Raw genomic sequence first — 26,266 nt, 5'->3', positions numbered from 1 at the left:
GAGGAGTTCTAATTTTTAAGGGGTCTATTTACTAAGCAGTGTTAGGAGACAGAGTGAAAAGTGACAAGGTGGCAGCCAATCAGCTCCCAACTGTCATCTCACAGGCTGTGTTTGAAAAATGACAGTTAGGAGCTGATTGGCTGGCACCTTATCACTTTTCACTCTGTCTCCTAACACTGCTTAGTAAATAGACCCCTAAGTTTGATATACAGTATTCTGCAATATGTACAGTACAAGTATTTGTTAGAGATGTGTGCAGACTCCTGTGTTTTCGATTTCTTTCTAAATCATTGTCGTATTTTTGGTTTTGGTTATGGGTTTGACAGAACCACCCTTAAGAGTTTTGGTTTGGTTTTCAGTTTTGGTTGTCTTTAAAAATTAATGAGAACAACTAAAATCATGTAACTTGGACATGTTCATTTCCAGTCAATTTTGACCACCTCACAGCACCTGAAATCACGAGGGAGGGGTTTACATTAGAGATGTTCAGTTTTCCTGAAAAACATACACAACAAAACTTTTGGGGTTCCGAGTAGAACTGAGTCCTGACCAGGGCATGCTGTAAGTTAGGACCTCGGGTGTAAAATCCGAACCTCGGGTTTTGTAATTGCATGTAAACAGGTCCAAATTTCATGATTTTAGCTGTTTTTATCAATTTTAAATAAATCCAAAACCAAATCAATACACTTAAGGGTGGTTTTACCAATGCCATAAAATGTGAGGGTGGTTTTGCCAAAACCAAACATCTTTGTCCACGCACATTTCTAATGAATCAGTAAAATGCAATTCAAAACACGCAAGATCTGGTTTTTAGATCCGAGTTCCGAACTTGGCGAGTTCTACTCAGAACCCTAAACTGATCCGAGCCAGGACTCGGTTTGACTTGGTACCCCAAAGTTCAGGTGCTTTCAGCTTTCAGCACAATGTTTTGTAGATTTCAATAGCTGTTAATAGTAAATTAATCTTGCAGAAATTAACAGGTTTACGTCTCTACACTCAATAGTTGTAAGAAAAATAAATCTCCAAATCTCTTGAGCAGCTTGTCTACAAGTGCTCAACCTACTTTACTCCCTCTACACTCCCCCCAAAGACTACTTTCACTAAAATGATCAATGACCTACTCATGGCTAAGTCGAAGGGTCACTTCTCTCTACTCATACTCTTTGATCTTTCTCCCCCAGTCGACCACCCACTTCTCCTTATTGTTCTCTCCTGGTTTACTTGGTAGCCCAGGTTGCAAATTTACCTGTGAGTTTCTAAAAAGTTGCTTTCCTCTCTCAACAGTCTCCTCAGCAGGGTGCTAGAGACATGTATAGCTGGACACAGCACCAGAGTGTACCGCAGTGTTGACCGATGGTACTAATGTATTGCCCCAAAAAGATTGTCATGTATGAATGATCCAATCTAAGGAGTCTATGGGGCATATTCAATTGAGGTTTAGCGAGAAAAAAACCTTGCGCCCCTCGCACCCAATTTTGGATTAAAGCGGGTATGCGCGCTCCCGATACCCGCGGTATCCAATTAAAGAAAACCTGCACCGCATTAAAAAAAAATTACACTTATCTGCCCGGGGGTCTCTGGTGGTCTCTGAGGCTCCCGGTGGCCTTCCCTCCGTCTTCTCACTGGGGAGGGGGCTGCTGGGAGTCCCGTGGGCTGCTGGGATGCTCCAGAGAGGCACAAAGGCTACTGGGAGAGGTAGTTCTCCCAGCGTCCATTACGGGGGGCATACTCACACTGAATACACACACTCACTCACAAACACTCACACAAACTGACATACTCACTGCTGCTGTAGGAGACCAGGTCCCGGACACTGGATGCAGAAGACAGCGCTGCGGAAGGTGAGTGTAACGTGCAATTACTTAATTAGTCATTAGGAGGGGTGCCACCGGGGTCCCAGAGCATTTCCCGACCTTTTTTCCTAAAATTGTGGATTTTAGGAAACATTGGTCGTGTTCTGGAGGTGCGCTCAAAATAGGAAAAAACACGCACCTAACTGAATAGCAAAAATCCCACACCTGCAGGAAAAACCTTGCAGGTGCGGGATTTTTGCTATTCTCGCCCCCAATTGAATATGCCCCTATGCATTTATAATTGCGACATTGAATTGTTACTTATCACTATATATGGTGTCATTTTTATATGATATAGGTTGCCTAAGTAGCAATTCATGTATACTTACCTATTCTGCGATGTGTATCAAGGGCTCCAGCAATGCAGTCTTCTCCTGTGGTCCTCCTCATTAGGCAAGGCCCTCCTCTTCTGCGCATGCGCGCTTCAAACCTCCTGACTTGCTTGTGGTGCTGTGCGAGGTGAAGGGGGAGTGGGGGCGGCCAGGACAGAGGAGATCGGAGGTAGGGAATAGGTGCAGAATGGGGGCGGGTGTCTCCTTAGCGGCGGCAGGGGATAGGGGCAGAGCGGTGGGGGGGGGCACTGGGGCAGCGGGCAGTAAAGGCCAGAGGAGACTCGCGTACTCTAAGACAAAACTGTAAAATGAAAAAAAAAATGCAATTGGGTAATAATATTATTTATTTCCAATACTAGATCTCATATCATTGTAAGTTAGTATTATACAGTATGTTGGGAGATGTGTTACTACAGATGTGATGGAGGATGTGTTACTACAGAGGTGATGGAAGAATGTGTTACTACAGAGGTGATGGGGGGATGTGTTACTAGAGAGGTGATGGAGGATGTGTTACTACAGAGGTGATGGGGGATGTGTTACTAGAGAGGTGATGGGGGATGTGTTACTAGAGAGGTGATGGGGGGATGTATTACTAAAGAGATGATGGGGGATGTGTTACTAGAGACAGGGCTGGCTCTAGGGGTGTTCGACAGAGGTGATGAGAGATGTGTTACTACAAAGGTGATGGGGGGATGTGTTACTAAAGAGGTTATGGAGGATGTGTTACTACAGAGGTGATGGGGGATGTGTTACTAGAGAGGTGATGGAGGATGTGTTACTACAGAGGTGATGGGGGATGTGTTACTAGAGAGGTGATGGGGGATGTGTTACTAGAGACAGGGCTGGCTCTAGGGATGTTCGACAGAGGTGATGAGAGATGTGTTACTACAGAGGTGGTGGGGGGATGTGTTACTAGAGAGGTGATGGAGGATGTGTTACTACAGAGGTGATGGGGGATGTGTTACTAGAGAGGTGATGGGGGGATGTATTACTAGAGAGGTGATGGGGGATGTGTTACTCGAGACAGGGCTGGCTCTAGGGATGTTCGACAGAGGTGATGAGAGATGTGTTACTACAGAGGTGATGGGGGATGTGTTACTAAAGAGGTTATGGAGGATGTGTTACTACAGAGGTGATGGAGGATGTGTTACTAGAGAGGTGATGGAGGAATATGTTACTAGAGAGGTGATAGGGGGATGTGTTACTAGAGAGGTGATGGGGGATGTGTTACTAGAGACAGGGCTGGCTCTAGGGGTGTTCGACCAGTGCGGTCGCACAGGGGTGCCACCCATAGAGGGCGCACCCCTCCCCAACATCCCGGTTTCACTGACGGGAGAGGGCTAAGTCACCTAATGACGTGACTTAGGGGGCGCAGCCTATGGTAATGAGGCCACGCCCCCAATTTCGGACATGCGCGGCGCATCATAACGGGCCGGCACAGGGTGCTCAGACACCTGGAGCTCTGACTAGAGAGGTGATGGGGGGATATATTACTAGAGAGTTGATGGGGGAATGTGTTACTAAAGAGGTGATGGAGGATGTGTTACTACAGAGGTGATGGAGGAATGTGTTACTAGAGAGGTGATGAGGGATGTGTTACTAAAGAGGTGCTGGGGGGAGTGTAATAACAGAGGTGATGAAGGATGTGTTACTAAAGAGGTGATGGAGGATGTGTTACTACAGAGGTGATGGAGGAATGTGTTACTACAGAGGTGATGGAGGAATGTGTTACTAAAGAGGTGATGAAGGATGTGTTACTACAGAGGTGATGGAGGATGTGTTACTACAGAGGTGATGGAGGATGTGTTACTACATAGGTGATGGAGGACGTGTTACTACAGAGGTGGTGGAGGACGTGTTACTAGAGGTGATGGAGGACGTGTTACTACATAGGTGATGGAGGATGTGTTACTACAGAGGTGATGGAGGACGTGTTACTACAGAGGTGATGGAGGATGTGTTAGTACAGAGGTGATGGAGGAATGTGTTACTAGAGAGGTGATGGAGAATGTGTTACTACAGAGGTGATGGAGGATGTGTTACTACAGAGGTGATGGAGGATGTGTTACTACAGCGGTGATGGAGGAATGTGTTACTAGAGAGGTGATGGAGGAATGTGTTACTAGAGAGGTGCTGGAGGATGTGTTACTACAGAGGTGATGGAGGAATGTGTTACTAGAGAGGTGATGGGAGATGAGTTACTGCTAAGGTGATGGGGGACTGGGTTACTACAGAGGTGATGAGGGGATAGAGGCGATGTGTTGTTACAGAGGTGATGGGAGAAGTGTTACTTCAGAGATTGTGTGGGGATGTGTTACCACAGAGGTGATGGGGGATGTGTTACTACAGAGATGATGGGAGGAAGTGTTACTACAGAGGAGATCGGGGAGATGTGTAAAGGTGCGTATCTACTACATGAGAGTGGAACGACTGTATGATTACAACATTGTAATCATTCAATCGTTCATCATCCTGTGCAGTGGATATTGGACCTCATTCAGAGTCGGTCGTTGCGGCCGCACAGTCGTAAGGGAAAAGGGGCCGGATATGCAAATGATGCACTCGCAAGTTGCGTCCTTAAGATCGGATCGTTAGCTTGCCAACCAAGGGGAGGATGCGGCCGTAAGACAAAAAATACGGCCCCTTCTCGTACACATTACACATCATCTCCGGCCATATAAGGATTAATCGAGACCATCGGTAACCATCGGAACTGGTCGTAGAGCTTAAGGTTGACCATACCCTCTCTTAAGCACTACGATCAGGTCAGTGTACAAACCACCCATGTCACGTGTGCCATGACACTACTTTGTTAATTATGCACTCCCATAAAACGCTGTTCGCATAATTAGGCACACCTGCGTTCGGATCTCCACTCCCCCGTTTACAAGCACCTTCCCCTGTTACCACTCACAAACGCCTCATTCTGTTACTCAAACTACCGACCTGGCTGTGTTCAAGGAGAGAGAAATTTCTGATCGTAGCAGCTAGTTTGCGCACGCGCATTGTGAACTTTACGCATGCGCAGTTTAGCAAACATCGGTGGTGTACGACTGTGCGGCCGCAACGACCGACTCTGAATGAGGTCCTTTGTGCCCAAACTGAACGATATGTCATTCAGTGCAGGCACCCTCCCTCATCCCCGAACATGCACAACCTGTCGTTATCGGCAGATTGGCCTGCATGTTCAGGCGATGACAGATCGCTGGTTGTTGCAGGCATATTCACTGCACGACTAATGAACGATTGAACGATAACGATTACGTAATCGTTCAATCGCTAATTTTTCTCGTGCAGTGGATATGCACCCTTACTACAGAGATGATGGGAGGAAGTGTTACTACAGAGATGATGGGAGGAAGTGTTACTACAGAGGTGATTGGGGCATGTGTTCCTACCGTGGTGATGGGGGAGTGTGTTACTGCTGAGGTGATGGGTGAATGTGTTACTACAGAGGTGATAGGGTGAATGTGTTACTACAGAGGTGAAGGGGGGATGTGTTACTTCTGAGGTGATGGGATTAATGTGTTTCTACAGAGATGATGGGGGAGTGTTATTGCTGTGGTGATGGGGTGAATGTGTTACTACAGAGATGATGGGGGAGTGTTATTGCTGTGGTGATGGGGTGAATGTGTTACTACAGAGGTGATGGGAGGAAGTGTTACTACAGAGATGATGGGAGGAAGTGTTAATATAGAGGTGATTGGGGGATGTGTTCTTACCATGGTGAAGGGGGGATTGTTATTGCTGTGGTGATGGGGTGAATGTTTTACTACAGAGGTGATGGGGGATGTGTTACTACAGAGATGATGGGGGATTTTTTACTACAGAGTTGGAGAACCCACCAGCGCCGACATTTCTGCTCGCAGCCTCCTGAGGTAGCGCACTGAATAAAAAGAATCGCCCCCTATGTATTTTGCATTTTGGTTACATTTTATTGTGATCTCTTGCAATGTGTACGATCTCCAAATACTGCCCCATGACCAAAAAGGTTGTGCACCCCTTACAAGCAATATAGTCAAATATTTCTACATCTATAAGCCTATGTACAGATTTTATGGGCTAATGGACAGTGCTGAGGGGAGCTGCAATGGTTAAAGTGAGTTATTTTTACAGCACTGGTAATTTAGATATTAAATAACACGGTGGAAGATGACTATTTATGTCTGTAATTCTTATTTTAATGAGCTTAGTTGTTCTGTCTGTAATTGACTTTAAGTGTAGCTCATAATCTCCTCTGACTTTATGGCTGTCTTCTATGGTCTTCTAAGGTCAAGGTCAATATAACAAACCATTTCACTAACATACACTTCTCCAGCTGTGTAGTCTGTCAGTATTAATGGCTTCAGGACCAAAACAACAGCAAGAATCCTGATAAAAGATTGTTTCATTGTATTAATAAGTAAACAGAAGCGAGCTACAACTGAAGTGTGAATTGTTTCATAACCCCCAGTTCTTTTTCTATGTTCATGATCCCTGTTGAAATTTTTGTTTTTCGATACACCTAATCTGTAGGTGGAGAAACCAAAATTCTTTGCAATCTGCTTCTTTAGACGGTTTCGCCCAGTGCTTTGGCTGCATCTCAGAAATTATATGAGATATCTTTAGATTGTAAGCTCTCACGGACAGGGCCCTGTTTTCTCTTGTGCTTTTCCTTCCCTCATTTATATCATTATCTCCCCACTACCCACAATAGCACTAAACTTTTCAGTACTGCTGTCCCACTGCTGATTTGGGTCTTATGACTACTGAGGTAGCAATGTTTATATACCTTGTCTATGTTCTGCTATGTTTTGTCCTGTAAGTCATGTTGTGGTTTGTGTGTGTTCATACTGTTCCTGTTTATGTACATTTTAAGACATTGTGGATCCCTTATAGCGCCATATAAATAAAGGATAATAATTATAAAATGAATAATAAAAAAGTTATGTGATTCCAATTGTACTGCTAAAAAGGAGTTCAACTAATGTAGTTCACGTATACAAGATGTCTACCTTAAAATACAAATAATATTTTATTACTATTCTGTTTAATATACTGTAGCTTGGGTCAGACGATTCTCTACAGTATATGCAACTGCTGAAGTGTGAGTTTTTATTATTTCCCCTAGTTGTTCGCGCCGGGATGCTGAGTACATCCCGTCCTGGGAACCTGTCACTTACAAACAGGCAGTATGGATATCCCTGTTTTATCTATTCACCACTTGCTGTTCTCTGCAATGGACAGTCCCAGCACTACAATCTGCATGAGCAATAGGACTGTCAATCACAAGGCAGGATGGCATGATATGAAGCGGTAGGGTGGGGAGTGTTCTCATACTGCCGGGTGGATAGCGACAAATCATCCTGGAAACTTTAACTCAAATTATTGAACGATGTTAATCCATTTATTCAGGCCTGTTATTCGGCTGTTGGCCTCATTATATTTCTGCGTGGCTGTGTCACAACGTGAAGCAGGTCAATATCTATTGCACGAACAGGTTAAATCCAACACAGTGGGCCATGGCTAAATTTCCAGGCACAGTCTCAGTACTCCCTGGGATCCTTGGAGTTTTGGACCCCTGGTAATGAAGGAGGTTAACAATAAGTCATGATGACGAGTCAATGATCTGCTTGGATGATGGATGTTACCTCTTATTCCTGTACTAGGATCTTGAAGTTCTAATGCCATGTAATGGAGCTGTTTCTTTGATGTAGGGCTGATAGGAATATTTACATAAGTTGCTGTCTCACTGCGAGGTCGGTCAGAAAAGAGTGACTCGTCTGGATAATCTGCTGCCCCTGCTGGCCAGATGAAGCAGACATATTCTGATTAATTCATGCTTGTGGCATAGCTTTTTGTAGCTCACATCTGCGAATGTTAGTGGTGATCAACACTGTCTGCAGCTCAGGCTGCTTGCTGAGATTTCTACCATGTATGCAGTGAACAATAGCATATACCCATGTTGTACATCTCTCTGCAATGACAATTAAAAAAATATATATACCAGTGTTGTACATCTCCCTGCAATGAAAAATACTGTATACCATGGTTGTGTGTTTCTAGGCGAGGTAGCAGGCTGAGGATCACCCTTGCAACCATGGTGAACTATGATCGCAATGGTTGCCCCTGTGGCCAGGCTGCGGCAGCTGAAGCTTACCACAGCCTGGCCAGGTCCTGGCAGCTGCGAGGCCAGGAAATCCGCGTCCACCTATGCAGAGTCTGGCTTCGTACCTCCTGGAAAACGGGGTGACACGCCCCTGTCTCTGGGAACGATGGCCAGTCACGCCCCCAAACGCCTTGGAGGGGGTCTGCGAGTGAGTTTGCAGGACACGTTCACCATTAAACCATCGGAGATGTGCGCTAACCAACGAGTTAGCTTGCATCTCTGAATCAGGTCCAATATTAATATAGAGTCAGCTGAACAGTTAATATTGTACAATTTTGGGCAAGTCATATACTGTAAAATAATTTATCAAAACAACAGATCATGAAAAAGCAGCTTACTAGTAATGTAAAACAAAATATTAAACTGTGTTCAACAAACTAGAGGGTTCTGTGGCTATTTACTATGAGCTGTACCAGTACACCAGTGGGCAAGTAGCACTTTTATAGCTGACTAAAAGAAATGACCCATTAAGATAACTATTAAGGTTGACAGTTGTATTGGACCATTTAAAGCTACATACTGATTGGTAAATAGGGATTTCAGAAGTGTCCACATTTGCATATTAGCTAAGCTCAGCCTCTTGGATTCCTACTGTAGATCCCAGGTTGCGTGAACAAAAACAAAATGGAGGCAAGAGAGAGTTACTCAGAATGATGATGAAATGGAAGTAAAGAGCATGACAGGGAAGGACTTCAACATATAGCTGTAACATGTAAAACAAACAATCATGACAGGTATAATCAGTGAGAAATCAAGGTTATAATTGTATAGCGATTGTATCAAATTCCAATCTTATACTCGGTAAAATAATTAACAAAAATGTACCACTACACTTAGGAATGAAATTCATTTGTTGGCAGTGAAAAAGTTGTTTAGAATTAATTATTTTTTTAGGTTTTTGATACTTAAATTTCAATTTATTAAATTATGCTCTACACGCAAAATCCATAGTTTTTAAACTCCCCAAAGTATGATGAATTCTGAATTGTCCTGGGAATGGCAAAAACAACAACTCATTAATGGATATTTCCCACCAAAAAACCTTAATATCAGTATATAAATGCAGTATTGTAGTCATCTTTATATGCACTGCTGGGTACAGTGTGTGGTAATACCTGCCGTCCAACATGACCCGTTCCACCAGGTACAAATTGCTCTGCTCCTGGACTTCCCACCTAATTTCTGATTGCAGCCACCTGTGCTGAACCAGTTAATTAATGAGAAAGGTGTTTTACCACAGGTGTCTACAATCATCTATTAGGTGGGAAGTCCAGGAGCAGAGTATTTTGTACCTAATGGAATGGGTCATGTTGGAGGGTCTGGTAATGGTTAATGGGATAGGGGTCCACATTCCACCTTGTCCTGCAATGCATACAGTACAGCCAGGGCTACCAAGAGGGTTATCAGGCTCCAGTATGGCTGCTTCCAGTGAGGCCCCCGTAGGATGTGTGCATGTCATCTGCAGAAGCTAGTGCTGAGCACACATGCCTAGGGGAGCATGACCTGCAAAAACAGGACTACATGTGCAGCCTAGAAAGGTCTGACCCATCCCCAAATCAACTGTCATCTGCCCCTCACATAATCATTACCACAGGGCCCAACAGTGAAGACTCAGGTGCTTTATTCATGCCTTCCCCTCTTTTGCAGAACGCACCAAACACCACAAACTGTAAACACAAAACAGCATAACACAAAAAGCAAAAACAAAATCAGAAACATTTGATGGAAATCAACTCACCCGCACTTTAAAAAAAATATATATATATATATATATATATATATATATTTCTCATCCTTTTGATTATTATCCCTATTTATTTATTTATGTATAAAGCGCAACAAAGGAAAGCATTGTAATGATTGGTCATCTATAGCTGAGAATTTTAAATATTTTGAACAACTTTAGTTTGGATTTGGAATTTCCAGAACAATGTTCTATTGTTATGTACAATTATGGCATGCCCAAATGGCACAGTTTTAGGAACCGGGCAACTATCAAGCCAAAAATAACTAGATGTATATAAACATAATTTTGGGAGGACATACTGTATATACTTTTAGGGACTGTTGATACACTATGGAGACAAAACCTTTTTTTATCAGAATTGGCACAGGCTCTTCAAGACCAATATGACTCTAAGGGGTCAATCCAATTAGCCATGAAGGGTGCAAGTTGCCGTTGCAACAGAGTTAAAATGCCAGCAACGGACCAGTATCTCGCACCCTTCGTGGCCCGCTCTGAGCCAAAATTTGTGGAATTTTGCTCGCAGCCCTAAGGGGCTGCAAACAAAATTCTGCAATTTCAGGCTGGCATAAAGTGCGGCCATTGCCACGATGACTCGTGCCAGCGAGATCACCGAGGCTAATTGGATCGACCCCTTAAATATATATATATAATATATACACATACACAATATATACATATGTTGCACACCCCAAACGCAAACAGTTATATATATCTATGTATTTCTATATGTATTGTATACATATATATCTCAAGATCTATTTTGCAGGAAAATCCAACTATATATTATGCACTAATCAGGCAGCTTATCTTGACTTATGAAATTGCAGTATATATGTCAATCCAGTAGATGGCACACCAAGACAAATACTACATATCATAGAGTCGCTGCTCATGTTACTTGCAACCTTTCAGTGTTTCTGTAGGTTAAGTAGCAACGGATTTGGGATCTACAAGATAAGATTTGTTTGACTAAAGTGAACTTAGACTGGACTGTGAGATTGATTGCCCCTTGAATTGGAGTTTGTGATTTACATAAAAAAATAGAAAACTGTGGATTCTTATTGTTTACAAAGACATTTTGTGATCAATGTCTACAGCAGTGATTCCCAACCTCAGTCCTCAAGGCACACTAACAGTTCTAGTTTTAGTGATATCCATGCTTGAGCACAGGCAGTTAGATCAAAATAACTTAGGTACTAATTAAGTCACCTGTGCTCAAGCATGGCTATCTTTAAAACCTGGACTGTTAGTATGCCTTGAGGAACGTGGTTGGGAATCCCTGGTCAACAGTATAAAATATACATCAATATTAGATGCCACTGCTGTCTTTGTATAATTAGTTCTGCTGAGCAATAACAGACAACCACGTGAGAGAAGCTGCAGGCAAATGCTAGTATAATATATAATATTTCATAAATCCAGACCTGTATACAATACTAGCATACTTGCCAATATTTTTGAGCCGGAGGTCATGTAGGAGCAGAACGATGGAGCGAGTATGGGAAATGTAGCGACACAAGGAAATTCATGACACAATGATGCAGTGATCCACATCATAAAGCCCGGTCCCTAACCACTTCACTAGTGCGGGAGCTCGGCACGCTCTGCTGGGAGAACTCTCCCAGAAATGTAGGAATCTCCTGGACATTCCGGGAAAGTAGACAAGTATGCTATAGAGTACAATGATAGTACAATAAAGCTGCATTGGCGAAATTGTGTGATTCAAATTAAAAGGTTGTTTAAAATGATGGAATGCGCCCACTGAAGTACATTTGGGAATGAGAGGGCAAAGAAAAAAGTGTAAAATCAGAGGGGTATTAAATGGGGGTTTCCCTATAATTGTACATCGCAAAAAAGGTTCCATAGCTATTAAAAAAAAATTTAATCAGGGCTGGATTAAGGACTGTGGGGGCCCCTGTACAACAAATGTGTGGGGGCCCCCATCGATAAAAGTTGTGTATATATATATATATATATATATATATATATACATACACATTTATACATAACTTTTACATACATACACACATGCATATATATATATACACATATATGTGTATATACCTATGTACGTATATATTTTAACATTATATATACATACACGCAAACAAGCAACATTGAGCTGCCCGCCTGATGTGTGTGTGTCTATATATATATATATATATATATATATACATATACACACGCACACATATAGACAGACACAGAAACACATATATACATTAGTGTAGACACAGAAACACATATATATATTTGTGCTGCTTACTTTAGTGGCAGCAGGCCAGCAGCAGACTAAGGGGTTGGGGCCAAATGCAGGGCGCGGGGCTTAATCGCGGGCGCGGCTCGGTTAAGATAAAAAAATAAAAAAAAACCTGCTGATGGTGCTGGGGACAGATGGGGGGGCCCCCTATGTTTGGGGGCACTGGGACGATCGCCCCTGTCGCCCTCCCTATAATCCGGCCCGGAGTATAACATTCAGAGTCTCTTTTTCTTTTCAAACCGACGTTTTTCAGTCTCTAGAAGCCCATAGCATGTAATGAGGCACCGAGTGGCAGTTTCTGTTCTTATAACTCTGACAGTGGAGGGAAAGATAACAACATGCAAATTACCTTCTCTACATCATATGCAAATACAAAATGTAGCCGCACTTTTAAAAACAAACAATAGAACGACTTTGCTGCGGATAAGGAGCATCATAAAAATGCAGAGAAAAAAAAAACACTGAAACAATATTTTTTTCCACTGAAAAGTTCAGCAATATAATGATAGTTTTCTAAAAACGATTTACTGTATGTTTCCCCAGGATGAGCAGCTTTCGAGGCTCTGTACTGTAATGGCCTGCAGCAGAAAACAATTGTGGAATAAGTTCCCTTTACTCATTGATCAGTTACAGTGCTGTCAGAACTCCAGGCTGTGAAAGTCTTCATTTCTTTTCTGACCCTACATGAACTCCTTGGTGTGTGAAGTAACCATTTATTTCTGATGCGGAAAGTGACACGGTCCTAATTTACAAACCATTATTTTTCATATTGTGATAAACAATCTGCACAGTTATATGGCTGCTGGGAGATTGACTCGATGTTTAACCCAGAGGTTTGGGTCTCTTTACATCTAATAACTAGAGGACTTTCATCCTGAATATAAATGGTCTGGGTTTCATTTGCTCTAATATCCTGAATATTTGATGTTGCAGCAATGATCCACTGGGAACCGAAATAACAGAGACAAAAGTTTCCACACACAGTGTTACTTACAACCAGAGCCTGATTAAGGGGCCTATGTACCAAAGCTTGATGAGAGATAAAATTGTGAGGTATAAATCACCAACCAATCAGCTTCTAACTTACATTTTATAGGCTGTGTTTGAAAAATGACACTTAGGAGCTGATTGGTTAATACTCTTTCTCTCACAATTTTATCTCTCATCAAGCTTTGATACATAGGCCCTTAAGGCCGTTATCCAAATAGCCCCGTGCCGGCAATTATCAGGGATTTTGTTTCGCCTGCCTCAGACAGGAGAAACCAAAACTGTAAAATTGGGTGGAGGAAGGGAAGGGGGGGCGAGGAGGGGCAGGAGATTAGTGCTCTATGGTAATTAATGTGTAATTGTTAATGTGGATGTGTAAGGATTATGAACCATACAGAACTATATGTTAAACTAGTATTGATATATTATGTGGAGAACGTTTAGATGACTGTAGGATTCCAGGTGGGCAATAACTGTTGGCAATAACTGTTTGCAGGTACTTGTTTAGTTCTATTTTGTTACTTTAAACATGTAGTTTACCCTCGGACTGTTGGGCAAAAACTTTAGGCTGATGCTTGATAGATGTCAAATAATGTGAATAAATGTTGTGATTGTCCTTAAGGCTGGTGGGCAATAACTTTAGGCAGATTGTTCATTATGAATTGCAATGACTCAGTATGCTCGTGAGATCACCAAATCTGAGACAAGAAGCCATTTTTTTCCCGATCGCGGCAGAAAAATTTCGGTCGTAAAAAACGGGGTTTAATTGGATACCACGGAAACAAAAATTGGCAAAAAAGACCAATTTTTTGCATCTGATAATTTTTTTTGCTGCTATTTGGTTACCGGTCTAAAGAGGAGGGGGGAAGTGCACCTCGGCTCACCCTCTCTAAGCCTCACCCAGCCGGAGCACTCCTTGTAATAAATGCCTGTCTCTAGTATTCATCAAACATGACTGGGTGTCAGGGTGTGTATGTATTAGAGACTAGTTTTCGGATCACCTCAACGAAACCTCCTAACCCAGCACCCCCTGCATGGAAGATTGAGTTGGGACAAGACATGACTCTAATGCAGGTGCCAGCATTACTGTGCATCCTAACACAGCACTACCCAAGGGTGACCCGGTGCGAGGGCTGCAGGGGTGCTGCTGGAGGGGATATGAAGCTCTTTGACTCTGTCTTAGTGCTAGATCCAAGGGGAGAACAGTTTATTTGGAGGATATATGTCCAAGCAGGGGCGGAGCCATTGGAGCTCATGCTCCAGGCACCTGCTCTAGCCGGGGGCACCATCCGGTCACAATTATTATCCCCCCCCCCCCGGGAGCATGAGGCTGGACTCTGGAACTGACCTGCCCCTTGATGTTGGCACTCTGGGAGGAGGACTGAGCTAAACACAGCCCACCATTCTGCAGAGGTCAGTTAGAAAAACTGTAACGATATGGGGGTGAGAACATTAAATATATCATATAAGGGGTAAGTGGGGTGGAGAGAATCCTTAATATATATATATTCCCAGATTTCCAGCACTCAATAGACTGAGCTCAAAAATATCTTGCCAGGGTGCTCACCCTGAGGTGCCTAGCCCCCTCCATACACTCCATTAAGATAGGCGGCCGGAAGTGGAGTATTGAACGCCGGAGGAACGGGCTGCACCCTGCAGGATGAGCGCACCTGTTTGTAAGTATAAATTTGCACTGTATGTCACTTTTTGCTGTGTGTCCTGATGACAGGGATTTGACCCTTAAACGTTGAAGTAAAAGCACCGACTATTCTTCTTTATTATACTAATCCAGGAGTGACGCCTAATCTTTATGGAATACAGTATATATATATATATATATATATATATATATATATAATGTGTGCCCCTACTGCAGCAGTGATGGTAGGACCTATTTGGCTAACTCGTGTAGATGCAGGGGTGGAGGCACACACACTGCGGGCACAAACAGTGTTGACAACGGGGAAGGGGCCCACCTGTCTTAAGTGCCCCGGCCCCCTAAAGGCTTAATCCGGCCCTGCCCCCTATCAGCCACTACTGACCGCCATGTACAGTTTCCCCTGCCTGGCTCCTTCCCTCCACCCTTCTCCTCCATCCCGCCTCTGTCCCACTTCCCTTCTGCTCTGTCCTGTCTCTGTCTGTCCTCCCTTCTGCTGCATCCCAACTTCTCCTGCCAGGTCTCTGATGCCGGGATCACCGTAGCGGGAATCTAAGGAAGCAGCTGGACTGTGACTGGAGAGGAGGCTCTCTGTGGCAGGTGGGAGGCTGGGGTTTGGGGATGGACTGGTGTGGATGTGGCCAGTAAAGAAGTTGCCTGTCCACTAGGCACACTACAGTGGAGGGACGGGTAGGCTTCAGCACATACATGGGGGATGGGTTGTACAGTGAAGGGTGAGTGTGTCCATTAGTAAGGGGTGGTGGTAATTGTGCCTAGTAGGAGTGGGAAGTAAGTGTACCAAATGGGGAGTGGGGGTGGGGGGTGTCAGGTCAGAGGGGGATTTCAAATTTGACAACCAGAGCATGCACTATAATTACTTAAATTGTATCCTGCCTGTGAACTTCCAAACACTACTTTTAATGGTCACACACTTTAGGAGGCGAAGGCGCAGGGGGTGGCAAAACAAGTGCTTGCTCTGGGCGCTGTGGCTTCACGCTACACCTCTGTGTCCAAGGTACAGAGATTCCCCTTCCCTCCAGCTGGCTGCTAGGCTCTGCCTGTTAGACCCAACCCAGAGCTCCCATTACCACTTCATAGGCTTTGACAAAACTGTCCAATCAGGGTGTATGGATGGGGGCTACACTTCAAGAAAGTTAGGATGAAAATGATGCTCTCTCATCATGATGGTGGGCCGGATGACGAGCAGGGGCGCTGCTGAATCTGGCCCTGCAGCATGGGCTGTACAATATTTTGATTATATAGTAACATATTGGATTATTAGGAATCGGTATGAAATACTGCCGGCTGCATTCAGCACGACAGATGGACAGATCCCGGCACTGGAAATCCCGATCATCCTCAGGTAAGTATATACTAACCTAACCTAACCACCCTAACCCTCCTTAGGGGTGCCTAACCCCAACCTCCCTCCCAAGTGCCTAACCCTAATCACCCCTGCAAGTGCATAACTCTAACCCCCCCCTTCCCCGCTGCCTAAACCTAAGTCCCCCAGGGGGGTGCCTAACCCTGTCCCTCCCGGTGGTGCCTAACCCTAACCCTCCCTCCCCCTAGCCTAACCCTAACCCTCCCGGGGGGGTGCCTAACCCTAAGTCCCCCCCGGGTGTGCTAAACCTAACCTTCCCCCCCCCCGCGCGGCTGTCCGCTTGCGGCGCCCGGCATCCCTTCGATCGGGATCCCGGGCGCCTGTCTCCCGGCATCGGGAAAATGACAGGCGTCTAAATATAGACGCCTGTCATTTAACCCACGCCGGGATAAAGCAGTCGGGAAGCCGGCTGTTGGGATCACGTCAGCCGGTTTCTCGATTGCATCCCGGATTACTATGACCTACCAATGTGCATCATCACCACAACAGAATTACTACGCGGCTTGCTGTTTGTATGTTACAACGTTGCTGCCTCTTAACTGTACAATACATTTATACAGGACTGCTACATCATGTGCTAACATGCTATAACATAGGATTAAATACCTGCTTTACTATGAGTTGAAGAGGTGATGTAGAAATTGTCTCATTCTATGAAATTGTTGTGTTACAAAACAAAACCCAAGTTTTGTAAACTATGAGTTTATATGAAAGTATCATAACCATTTATAATACTATAAAGTATAAAGGGACTATTATGTGATTCTAAATACAAGGCCACATTTTTGTATTTAGGGAACTGATGTAACACTTTCATAAAACGAGACACTTCCAGATCCACCCACATAACTTCCATAAACTTTTCTACTACTTACCTCCTCTCTATACAGTCCACACATAACTTTCCATATGTTCTCTTTCTACACTCGCACATCCCGCTGACCTCAGACCAACATATCTGTCAGTCTGGATCATACAGCCACTAAGAACCTCTGTAATCAGTCTAGGCCAATACGCAATAGCTAGCACCTATCCTTGTGTATCAATGCCTAATTGGCTATGTAAGCTTGCGAGCAGGGCCCTCGTACCTCTATGACGGTCTGTAATTCCCCAGACTTGTTTTAGTACTGTTCTATTGCTGCTTTGTTACCAATTGTAAAGCACAATGCAAAATGCTGGCGTTTGCCATTTTATAAAAAAAAAATGTAATAAATAACACAGCCCAACAAAAAAAAAAAAATGTTGTTTAGTTGCCAAGGATATTTTAACAAATTTAGGGTATTTCGGGGTTGCTCAATTCAAAACTGGAAGGAGTTTTTTCAAATTGGCTCTAGTTCTTGAGATAAGGGGTATCCTGTAATAAGGAACTTAGCCATAATGCATGAATAACTGCATATGGGAATTTATTGGAACATCCTAGAAGTTGAGACAAGCGATTATTCTAGGTGTTCACTACACGATCTATCTAGAACAGGTTATGGGGAACCTCAGGCCCGGGGGCCGTATAAGGCCCGCGGAATCATTTGTTCTGGCCCTAGAATGGCACCCTGCAGCCAGATTCTATGCAGCAGTGCCACCTGGAGCATCCTTAGGATGCTTCAGATGGTCACGCCGCTGCCCTTACAGCTCCCCGAAGCATCCTCAGGATGCTCCAGGCATTGTTGTAATCACCGCAGATTGTGGCCCAGCCCCAGTGTGACGTCACACGGAGGGGGCGTGACCGGCACCGGGCACGCGAATAATGTTATATATATCAAAATGGCCCTCGGCAGAAAAAAGGTTCCCCACCCCTGATCTAGAATATTCCCCTTCCGTATATAAGTGATTGGCCAGTTGTCTACTGTGCTTTTCTTCTCATTCATGTATCTCAAAAATTACAGCCAATCTAGCAAATCCTATGTCATATTCTGAATCAGCACCACAAAGTTACCCCAAACTCGCTGTAATATGATTGCCAATAAAATGAGTGTTGATCAATGTAATATATTTATAAGACCCAAGGTCTATCCTTTTTTTTGGAGTACCCACGGGTGAAAGGTGTTGTGAGCACTATATGTAATTGGGGTCCCCCTGCATATCCTAGACACTCTAGATCAGGCCTGGCCAACCTGTGGCTCTCCAGCTGTTGTGAAACTACAAGTCCCAGCAAAACTGTGGCAAGGCATGCTGGGACTTGTAGTTTCACAACAGCTGGAGAGCCACAGGTTGGCCAGGCCTGCTCTAGATGCAGCCTGGCTCATATTTTGCCGCAAGTAAATGCTGTATTTAATGCAAACTCCAATGTTGTCCTGGTACTTTTCTACTTTGTTATTAGTGACTTGCAACCTCAATCATTTTCTGTGCTTAATTGTGCTGGGAACAGGGGAATGTGTATATAACACATCCCGTGCCACAAGGCCACACAGAAGCCATCCTATTGTGGGAGGGTTACCATATTCCATTTCTTAATAAGACTGACAAATACAAAGGGGAAATTAAAAATGTATGGTTAAAATCCTATTAATGTGGGGTTATAGCAGCAGTGCATGATAAAGAAATCAGGACAATTACATTGCACACAAGGGGACCACAAAACACACGATGCAAGGCATAGAACTGCATCACAAGGTAATTATATTCACATTGGGGTCGTAAACCTCAGATGTGTGAGCTTAGCACAGAGACTTCTCTGCGATGCATTCTCTTAACATAAATTCCACCTGTAGACACCATATGAACGGAGCTCCTTGTGATCAATGGTAAAGTCAGGGGCGAAGTCAGAATTTCCAGGGACTTCACAAGTTTTAGTTTGGAACCTGGTGGTGATACCCAGTTCTACCCCGGCCTGCACATGAGGAGCAATGTGGTCCCTTATAAGATAATAATTATAATAATCCTCGGTCTCCCTCACCCACTACAATCGCAGTAATTATTTGTTTGTCTTAGAAAAAAGTTAACACATACCCTTCTAGAATTGCTACCTGGCAATAAGGGATTGGGTATGAAATCCCGGCTGTTGGGATGCCACTGGTCAGATTACCGATCACGACAGCCAGAATCCCGACACCCATAGGGAAGACAGGTAAGTATTTTTCTAACCCCTAACACTCCCTCCCGCACCCTAACCCTAACCTCCCCCCCTAGTGGCTAAACCTAACCTCCTCGCAGCCTAAACCTAACACCTCCTCCCCGACGCCTAAACCTAACTTCCCCCTTGTGCCTAAACCTAACCTCCCCTTCCCTGCACCCTAATCCTAACACTCCCTCCCCGGTGCCTAACCCTAACCCTGCTACCTAACCCTAACCTCCCCCTAACAGCCCGATACTTACCTTCGAGATGCCGGCGGTCAGCATACTGGTGCCGGGATCCCGACTTGTCAGGATTTCAGCGCTGGTATTCAGACCATCGGCATTCCGCACACCGGAATGCTGACTACATCCCGGCAATAAGAGCCCTACAAAACTAGTGTTATTTATTTATTTATTTTTACATATACTGAAAATTAATCCAGTATCAATCATTATCATGTTGCATGTTCTACACGGAGAGTCCTGGGGGTATATTTACTAAAGGTCAAGTTTGGTAAATTTTTGGTCGATTTTGTATTTCACGGTCTAAATCATACATTTACTAACAGATGATTTTTGACATAATTTTATTAAACAATGTCAAAAATCTTCTGTTTGTAAATGTGTGATTTGGGGGGTATATTTACTGAAAGTTGATTTTTGTTTGATGTTGGGTCGATTTTTGGTCTAAAAATCACACATTCACTTAGAGACGATATTTTGGCATAGTTTAAAGAAAAAAAAAAAAAAGATGTCAAACATCATTTGTTCGTTAATGTGTTATTTAGACCCTGAGACACAAAATCAACCAAAAATCGATCCAACATCAACCAAAATCGACTTTTAGTAAATATACCCCCTGAGGTTCATGAGTGCAGTTATTTTACAAATGGCCACTAGGTGGCAATTTTCCATATCTGTCTGCGAATTTGACCTCAACAGAGGATTAATGTATAATGAGCAGCAGTATTGTGTGCACGGCAACATTGTGCACAGCTTACTCGATAAAATATCTGGTTAGACAGGGAAGAGCCACGTCTAAGTAATGAGCTCAGATAAGGATGACCTGTCATGTTTCCATTAACCTAAAACACAAGTTTTCAAACTCGGTCCTCAGGACAGTGCATGTTTTCCAGGTCTCCTCACAGAATCACAAGTGATATAATTTGATCCACCTGTGGATCATTTAAAATGTGTCAGTTAGTAATGAATACACCTGTGCACCTGCTGGGTGAGGTGCAAACCGTGACCTGTGTGCGGTCTTGAGGACCGAGTATGAGAACCACTGAGCTAAAAGATAAATTCTACCTTGAATATGATTTGCATCTACACTATGTAGACAAAAGTGACTGGACACTGAAAGCAAATAGAGAAACGAGAATTTATTGACGTCAGTACTTTGTACTGTGTAGGGCCACCACGTGCAGTGATTACTGCAGACACCCTTCTTGACAAACTGCCCACAAGTTGCTGGACAGCAGCAGGCGGTAAGCTTGGCCATTCCGCCTTAAGTACAGTGACCAATTGTGACACTGAAGAAGGTCGAGTAGGCCTAGAATGCACCAGTCACTCCAATTCATCCCAGAGGTTCTCAATGGGGTTAAGATCTGGACTCTCTCTTTTCTGTATACCAGTCCAGCGTCGCCCTTGAAACATGACAGGTGGCATTGTCGTCCTGATAAAAACATTTGTTGTTCCCGTAGAACTGCAAGTGCACGGTCCTCCCTACCAAGTGTTCTTATTGAAACCGCCAGTGTATATTTTTTTTGTTTTGTTTTTGATGCCCATTTTGTATTTTAGCTTGTGTAAGAAAACTGATGCAGCCTATACAACCACCTTCCAGGGCTTGATTAAGGGCCACCTGAGTCTGTGGCTGAAAATGATCACGGGCCTATTATGAGAAGTGGAGGGGGTGTGGCCAGTGCTGTGTGGGTGTGGCCAGTGCCATGTGGGCGTCAGTGGCATTACTAACAGATGCCACACCGGGTGACACCATCCGAGTGAGTGACACCAAAATAGCAGAGCTGCTCTGATGGTGTCACCAAGCAGCGGTGATGGATGACGCACGCAATGCGTGCTTCATCCACACTGTGCCCGGAAAGGAACTGGAGTGCTGGGCAAGTACCCTGTGTGACAAGACAGGGAGCATGAAACGCGGTTACTCACCAAAAACCTCATACTGTACTACAGGGGGGTGTGATTCCACAGGCATGAGACCACATTCCCTTTTGTGAGCAGTCAAAAGATGGGTGAGACAGTGTGAGTAGGTGCGCTGGGTGATACCAGCCCTGGTGACCAAGGGCGTAGCTATAGTAGGTGCCAAGAGTGCGGCTGCTATGGGACCCAGGCCGCCTCTGCGCAGAGTTACACTGCCATCTCCTGAGCCCCTGTTTTTCTATTCTCACCAGAGTGCTGCTGCAGGTCATCTAGGCCTAGAGCTGATCCAAGCTACAGCCATCTCTAGCTGCTGCCTGCAGGCATTGTGATGTCACAGCCCTATATAGAGGATGCCCAGCTACTGGCAGCCATTTTGTGGTGTCCTACATTGATACTCTCTTAGTACCTCCTGATTTATTTATACGACGTTGGATAACGACTACTGATATGGACTTTTCATTAGATCTTTTAATAAGGTACTGAACAGCAACATCTACAGAAAAAGAAGCCGAATAACATCTTCAGGTAAGGACTATATAACAATATTTGGCCTGTCACCCTTCAGACACCTCCCTCCATTGCATCCGCAGTTTTTAATTTAGAAACAATGGATAAAGCAAATTATTCATATGATACGACCATGCATGACTTAAGATGGATACACACATGCCCAAACCTCCAGACCAGATTGTTGACACAATCCTACTGGAGACCTGAATGCAGATGTAACACCCAATATATGCCTACACACCTGTCCAATTTTGCAGCAGATCTCAATCTAACATGAAACAATCTACTGAAAGGATAGTGTCACCGTACACATTCTTCCAATCTTTGGCAGAACAGATGCCACTCACAGGCAAGGGCGTAGCTACAGTAAATGCAGAGAATGGGGCTGCTACGAGGGACTAGCCACCTCTGAGGCCCGGCCCTCTCCCTGCACCAAGTTACACTGCCACCTGCTGAGCCCCGGGTTTTCTGTTCTCACCAGAGTGCTACTACAGGGCATCTGCTGTCACTGGCCCAATCGCTTCCGCCTCTGTCTCTCCTTACTGACTGATTTATTAGTGAATCATATTTCTTATATACCACGTAATATCATCAACATTTAGGATTAGAGAGACTATGGGCCCCATTTACAAACGAAATATAACCCCTTTAGTGCTCACTAAAGGGGTTATACCTTCTTGCTGTATTTAGTATACAGCGGTAATCTAAGATTACCGCTGTTTGTACAGCATCGCTCTCGCCATCTAACAGATGGCGAGAGCGATGTGGGCCCCATTGCCGGCAATGGAGACCCGGCGGTGCCCTTCCGGCTTCAACGAAGCCTTCCAGGCACTGCCGGGTCTCCCTGTCGTGCACTGACGGACCGTCGCGCATGCGCATGACCCTGGAGCCCCGTCGCTGGCAGCGTTAGGCTGCCAGCAGCCCAGCAGAGGGGTAAGTATTACTAAATACCAGTGGAATTTTCGTTTGTATCACAGTGATACTAAACGAAGATTCCCGCTGGTATTTCCCTTCGTTTGTAAATGGGGCCCTATATACTTCTTTAGAAAATATCTATTTCCGTTTATAATACTTACTCTATGCTAATCACCATTCATTTAATCATACATGTCAGCTAAGTAGGCATATAGTGCAAATATTAGATAATATACAATTAAAATGGATAAACTGCAAAATAATTTGCATAGAGGGGGCACTGTGGAAATTTTGCAAACGGGGTGGGGGCGGCCATATGATGAGTGTTTGTGGGCGGGGTGGGGGTAGAGCCACACAATCACGTCATTTTGGCCCCGCCCCCGCTACACACTGCTGATATTACAGGCAGTGTGAAGCAGGGGGCGGGGCCAAAATTACGCGATGCCACGTGAATCGCGTCACCGCCGTCCCCCGCTGCGGGGGCTTTACATGTAATTGCAGGGGGATTGGAGTGGTCGCCGGCAGCTGGGAGGATCGCCTGCCTTCCCGGGAGGTCGGGAGCGGCACCCGAGTTTTGGGAGGCTTCCGACCAAATCGGGAGGGTAGGCAAGTATGCTATAGCTGCCTAGCACTAACATCACAAAAGATGGTGCCTGCTGATTACTGGGCAGGAGTATTACAATGAAGCACCAAGTAGATAAGCATAAATATAAATTATCATTCAGTTCATTTTTACAATAGGATTAATCTACAAACCAGAGATGGGGGATATAAATCATGTAGGGTTTGAGAGCTGCACAGAATCATTCACAGAGCAAGGTGTCTAGCCTGTCGCCCTATTGTGCAGCTAAATACGGAATCATATTCCAGTTGTTGGTCACAGATGAAGACAAGTGAGATATTACCTCTTTGTCTGTCTGTTATTACCCAGTCTTGTCTTATTACTGTGTCTGTTCCCAAATGTAAAGCACTATGGAATATGTTGGTGGTGCTATGTAAATAAATAAATATAATTTAAATGATTTATTAATGATCATTTTCTATGCACAAATACACCTATTTCACAATCTAGCACGTAGGCAGGTGCGTGTCCACATTCTGTCTCTGATGTGCCGAATTTTGCAGGATTGAGAGTCCAGCTACAAATGCATGAGGTGGGGAATGTAAACATGTCACTTCAATGAACACTTGGCTGAATGTTAGGGGAGTCCAATGGACTCACGGAAGAGTGAGTTCATCTTACACACTTTCTAGTGAAATGCGTGGGGTAGAGAGTGTGTTGATGATCATTATAACCCCGGTCCCAGTGCCGCAATTTGTATCACTGTGTTGAAGGGGCAGCTTCAAATGATTAAATTCACCAGCCCCCCCTGAGTTGTCACCTCCAGCTCGCATCCTGGAAGTCTCCTGGAAGCCAAGTCCTGCCTTCCTCTAACATATTAGGATCACCCCATTCATTGGTTTTGACTTTAGGATTATTCTCGGCCTATTTCCTTTATAATCATCCACAGAAAAAGATACTTCCACTTACAACAGGATAGCTTTCAGCACTGCAACACTGGGCCCGATTCAGAGCTGGACGCAAAGGCGATTACGCACGCAGATCGAACGATTGTTTGCCATCGCGCATGCATATAAGCCACACTGCGCGGGCACAGCGATCACACAGTGACTACGGAGGTACAGAGGAATCCATCGCAGAGTGAGTGACAGGTTGTCAGCGTTTGGGGGTGGTGACGGGAGTGGTCTGAAATATGTAGACGCGTCTGTCCGCGTGAACGCCGTTTCACGGGCGTGCATAAATTAGCCACAGCGATTGCATACGCAGCTCTGTGTGTCAGGAGAGCTCCCAAGGCTGCGGCAGGTCAGAGCTTCCGCAAGGGCAAAGTGGCTGCTCAATGTGCGTCGATGTTACCGATATTTATGCAGGTAAGTGACGTCGTACGCATATGAGAAGGCAGCAGTGGGCATCCTGATGCTCGGGTAAGCTTTGCAACCATCAGCATATTTGTGCAGCTGCGATTGAATTAGCGTGCGTCTCGGAATCACACCCATTGCACACTAATGGTTGACATTAGGGATGAAAAATAGGAATTATATATTGGTCGCTATGGGCAACTTCTCCAATTGTCCACGTCTCCACTTTTTCCACTACTTGATACATCAACCCCTATGTCTCTGAATTGCCCGTACATGTGTGCAGCCATTTTTGTAGTAATATACATAATGCGAATAGCTGCGTGGTACGTGTGCCAAATTAGGCGTACCTCCACCTCTGCATCCTGCCCAGGTTGTCTAGTGGTCAAGAAGGGTGTTTTCTATTTAGCTGTGTATTTTTAAACGCTAATATATAATGAGCATTTAGAAACCAAAGTAATGGTAATTAATAGTAAGCAGGAGCAAAGGACCAATAGAGCAGGTAAATATTCCACGTTATATAATACATACCAGTGACGACTAACATGGCCGGGCCTTTGTGAGGTCTAGAGACTCCTGATGCCAAGGCAGAGGGGGCACCTGTATAATCAGTATATAAAGGAGAAACTGTAATGAGCATTCACGTGTATGACAAACTTGCATTCTGAGAATATTGGCATTGAGATATATATATATTATATATGTAATGCAGTGAAGTGTTGAACACGTACTGTTTGCACTCCCTTCGCATCACTCATTAGGTTTTCCCTGGAGAAGGATTGTAACCTTTGCTTAGACTGTACTGGCCACATTCAAAGATGCAGATTGCAGCAGCCCCTATGTACTACCAGTGGCACATAACTGTTTTGTTCATGTCTGGTTATATTTTAGTGTGCTGCTTAAATGTGCATGAACCTTAATGTGCTATCCTGCAAACTCCCTACAGTGCCACAGATGTCCATGTAAATGACTGCGACAGTGCTATTAAGGATCAGTGTTTCATTATTAAAGCCCCACCTGAGGTGCATTCAGCTCTGTTCAGCGCTATCTGATCAGAATGTATCTCATATGGAGAAGCCACATGGGCTTACCACCAAGGATGCACTCACCGATGCATAATCAAAGGGAAACTATTATGAGAACGGTACAAGAAGAAATATACTCCACACTGTTCATAACGCACAATTACTCTGAACGTATTGATGCCTAATGGGAAATTCTGCATCAAAGCGAAAATGAATTCTACTGCTAGAATGACATTGCTTTGCCTACCTTGCGAATGAGCTGTGAGTAAAGCTCTTGGATGCGGGCCTGTAGCTCCCTGAAAGCAAAGACAAATACACAAAAC

General features: G+C 44.3%; 1 protein-coding gene across 3 annotated transcripts in view; it reads right to left on the bottom strand.

The window, feature by feature from the left end:
• DOK7 (docking protein 7) overlaps nucleotides 1-26,266 on the bottom strand; it is a 205,724-nt gene that overhangs the window by 6,691 nt on the left and 172,767 nt on the right. For 2 of the 3 annotated variants that reach the window (XM_088462234.1, XM_088462235.1), the window contains exons 8-9: nucleotides 26,191-26,239; nucleotides 25,450-25,518 (exon numbers count right to left, since the gene is read on the bottom strand). In XM_088462234.1, coding sequence (XP_088318360.1) covers nucleotides 25,450-25,518; nucleotides 26,191-26,239 — 118 coding nt within the window. Of the gene's footprint in view, nucleotides 1-7,818; nucleotides 7,972-25,449; nucleotides 25,519-26,190; nucleotides 26,240-26,266 lie in introns of all 3 variants that reach the window. The other variant, XM_088462233.1, reaches the window with a different exon arrangement.

Source organism: Taudactylus pleione, unplaced genomic scaffold (assembly GCF_031769625.1).
Source record: "Taudactylus pleione unplaced genomic scaffold, aTauple2 ptg001166l, whole genome shotgun sequence".
Taxonomy (NCBI): domain Eukaryota; kingdom Metazoa; phylum Chordata; class Amphibia; order Anura; family Myobatrachidae; genus Taudactylus; species Taudactylus pleione.
The sequence above is the reverse complement of the archived record's forward strand: the minus strand, read 5'-3'. Positions and strand labels throughout refer to the sequence as shown.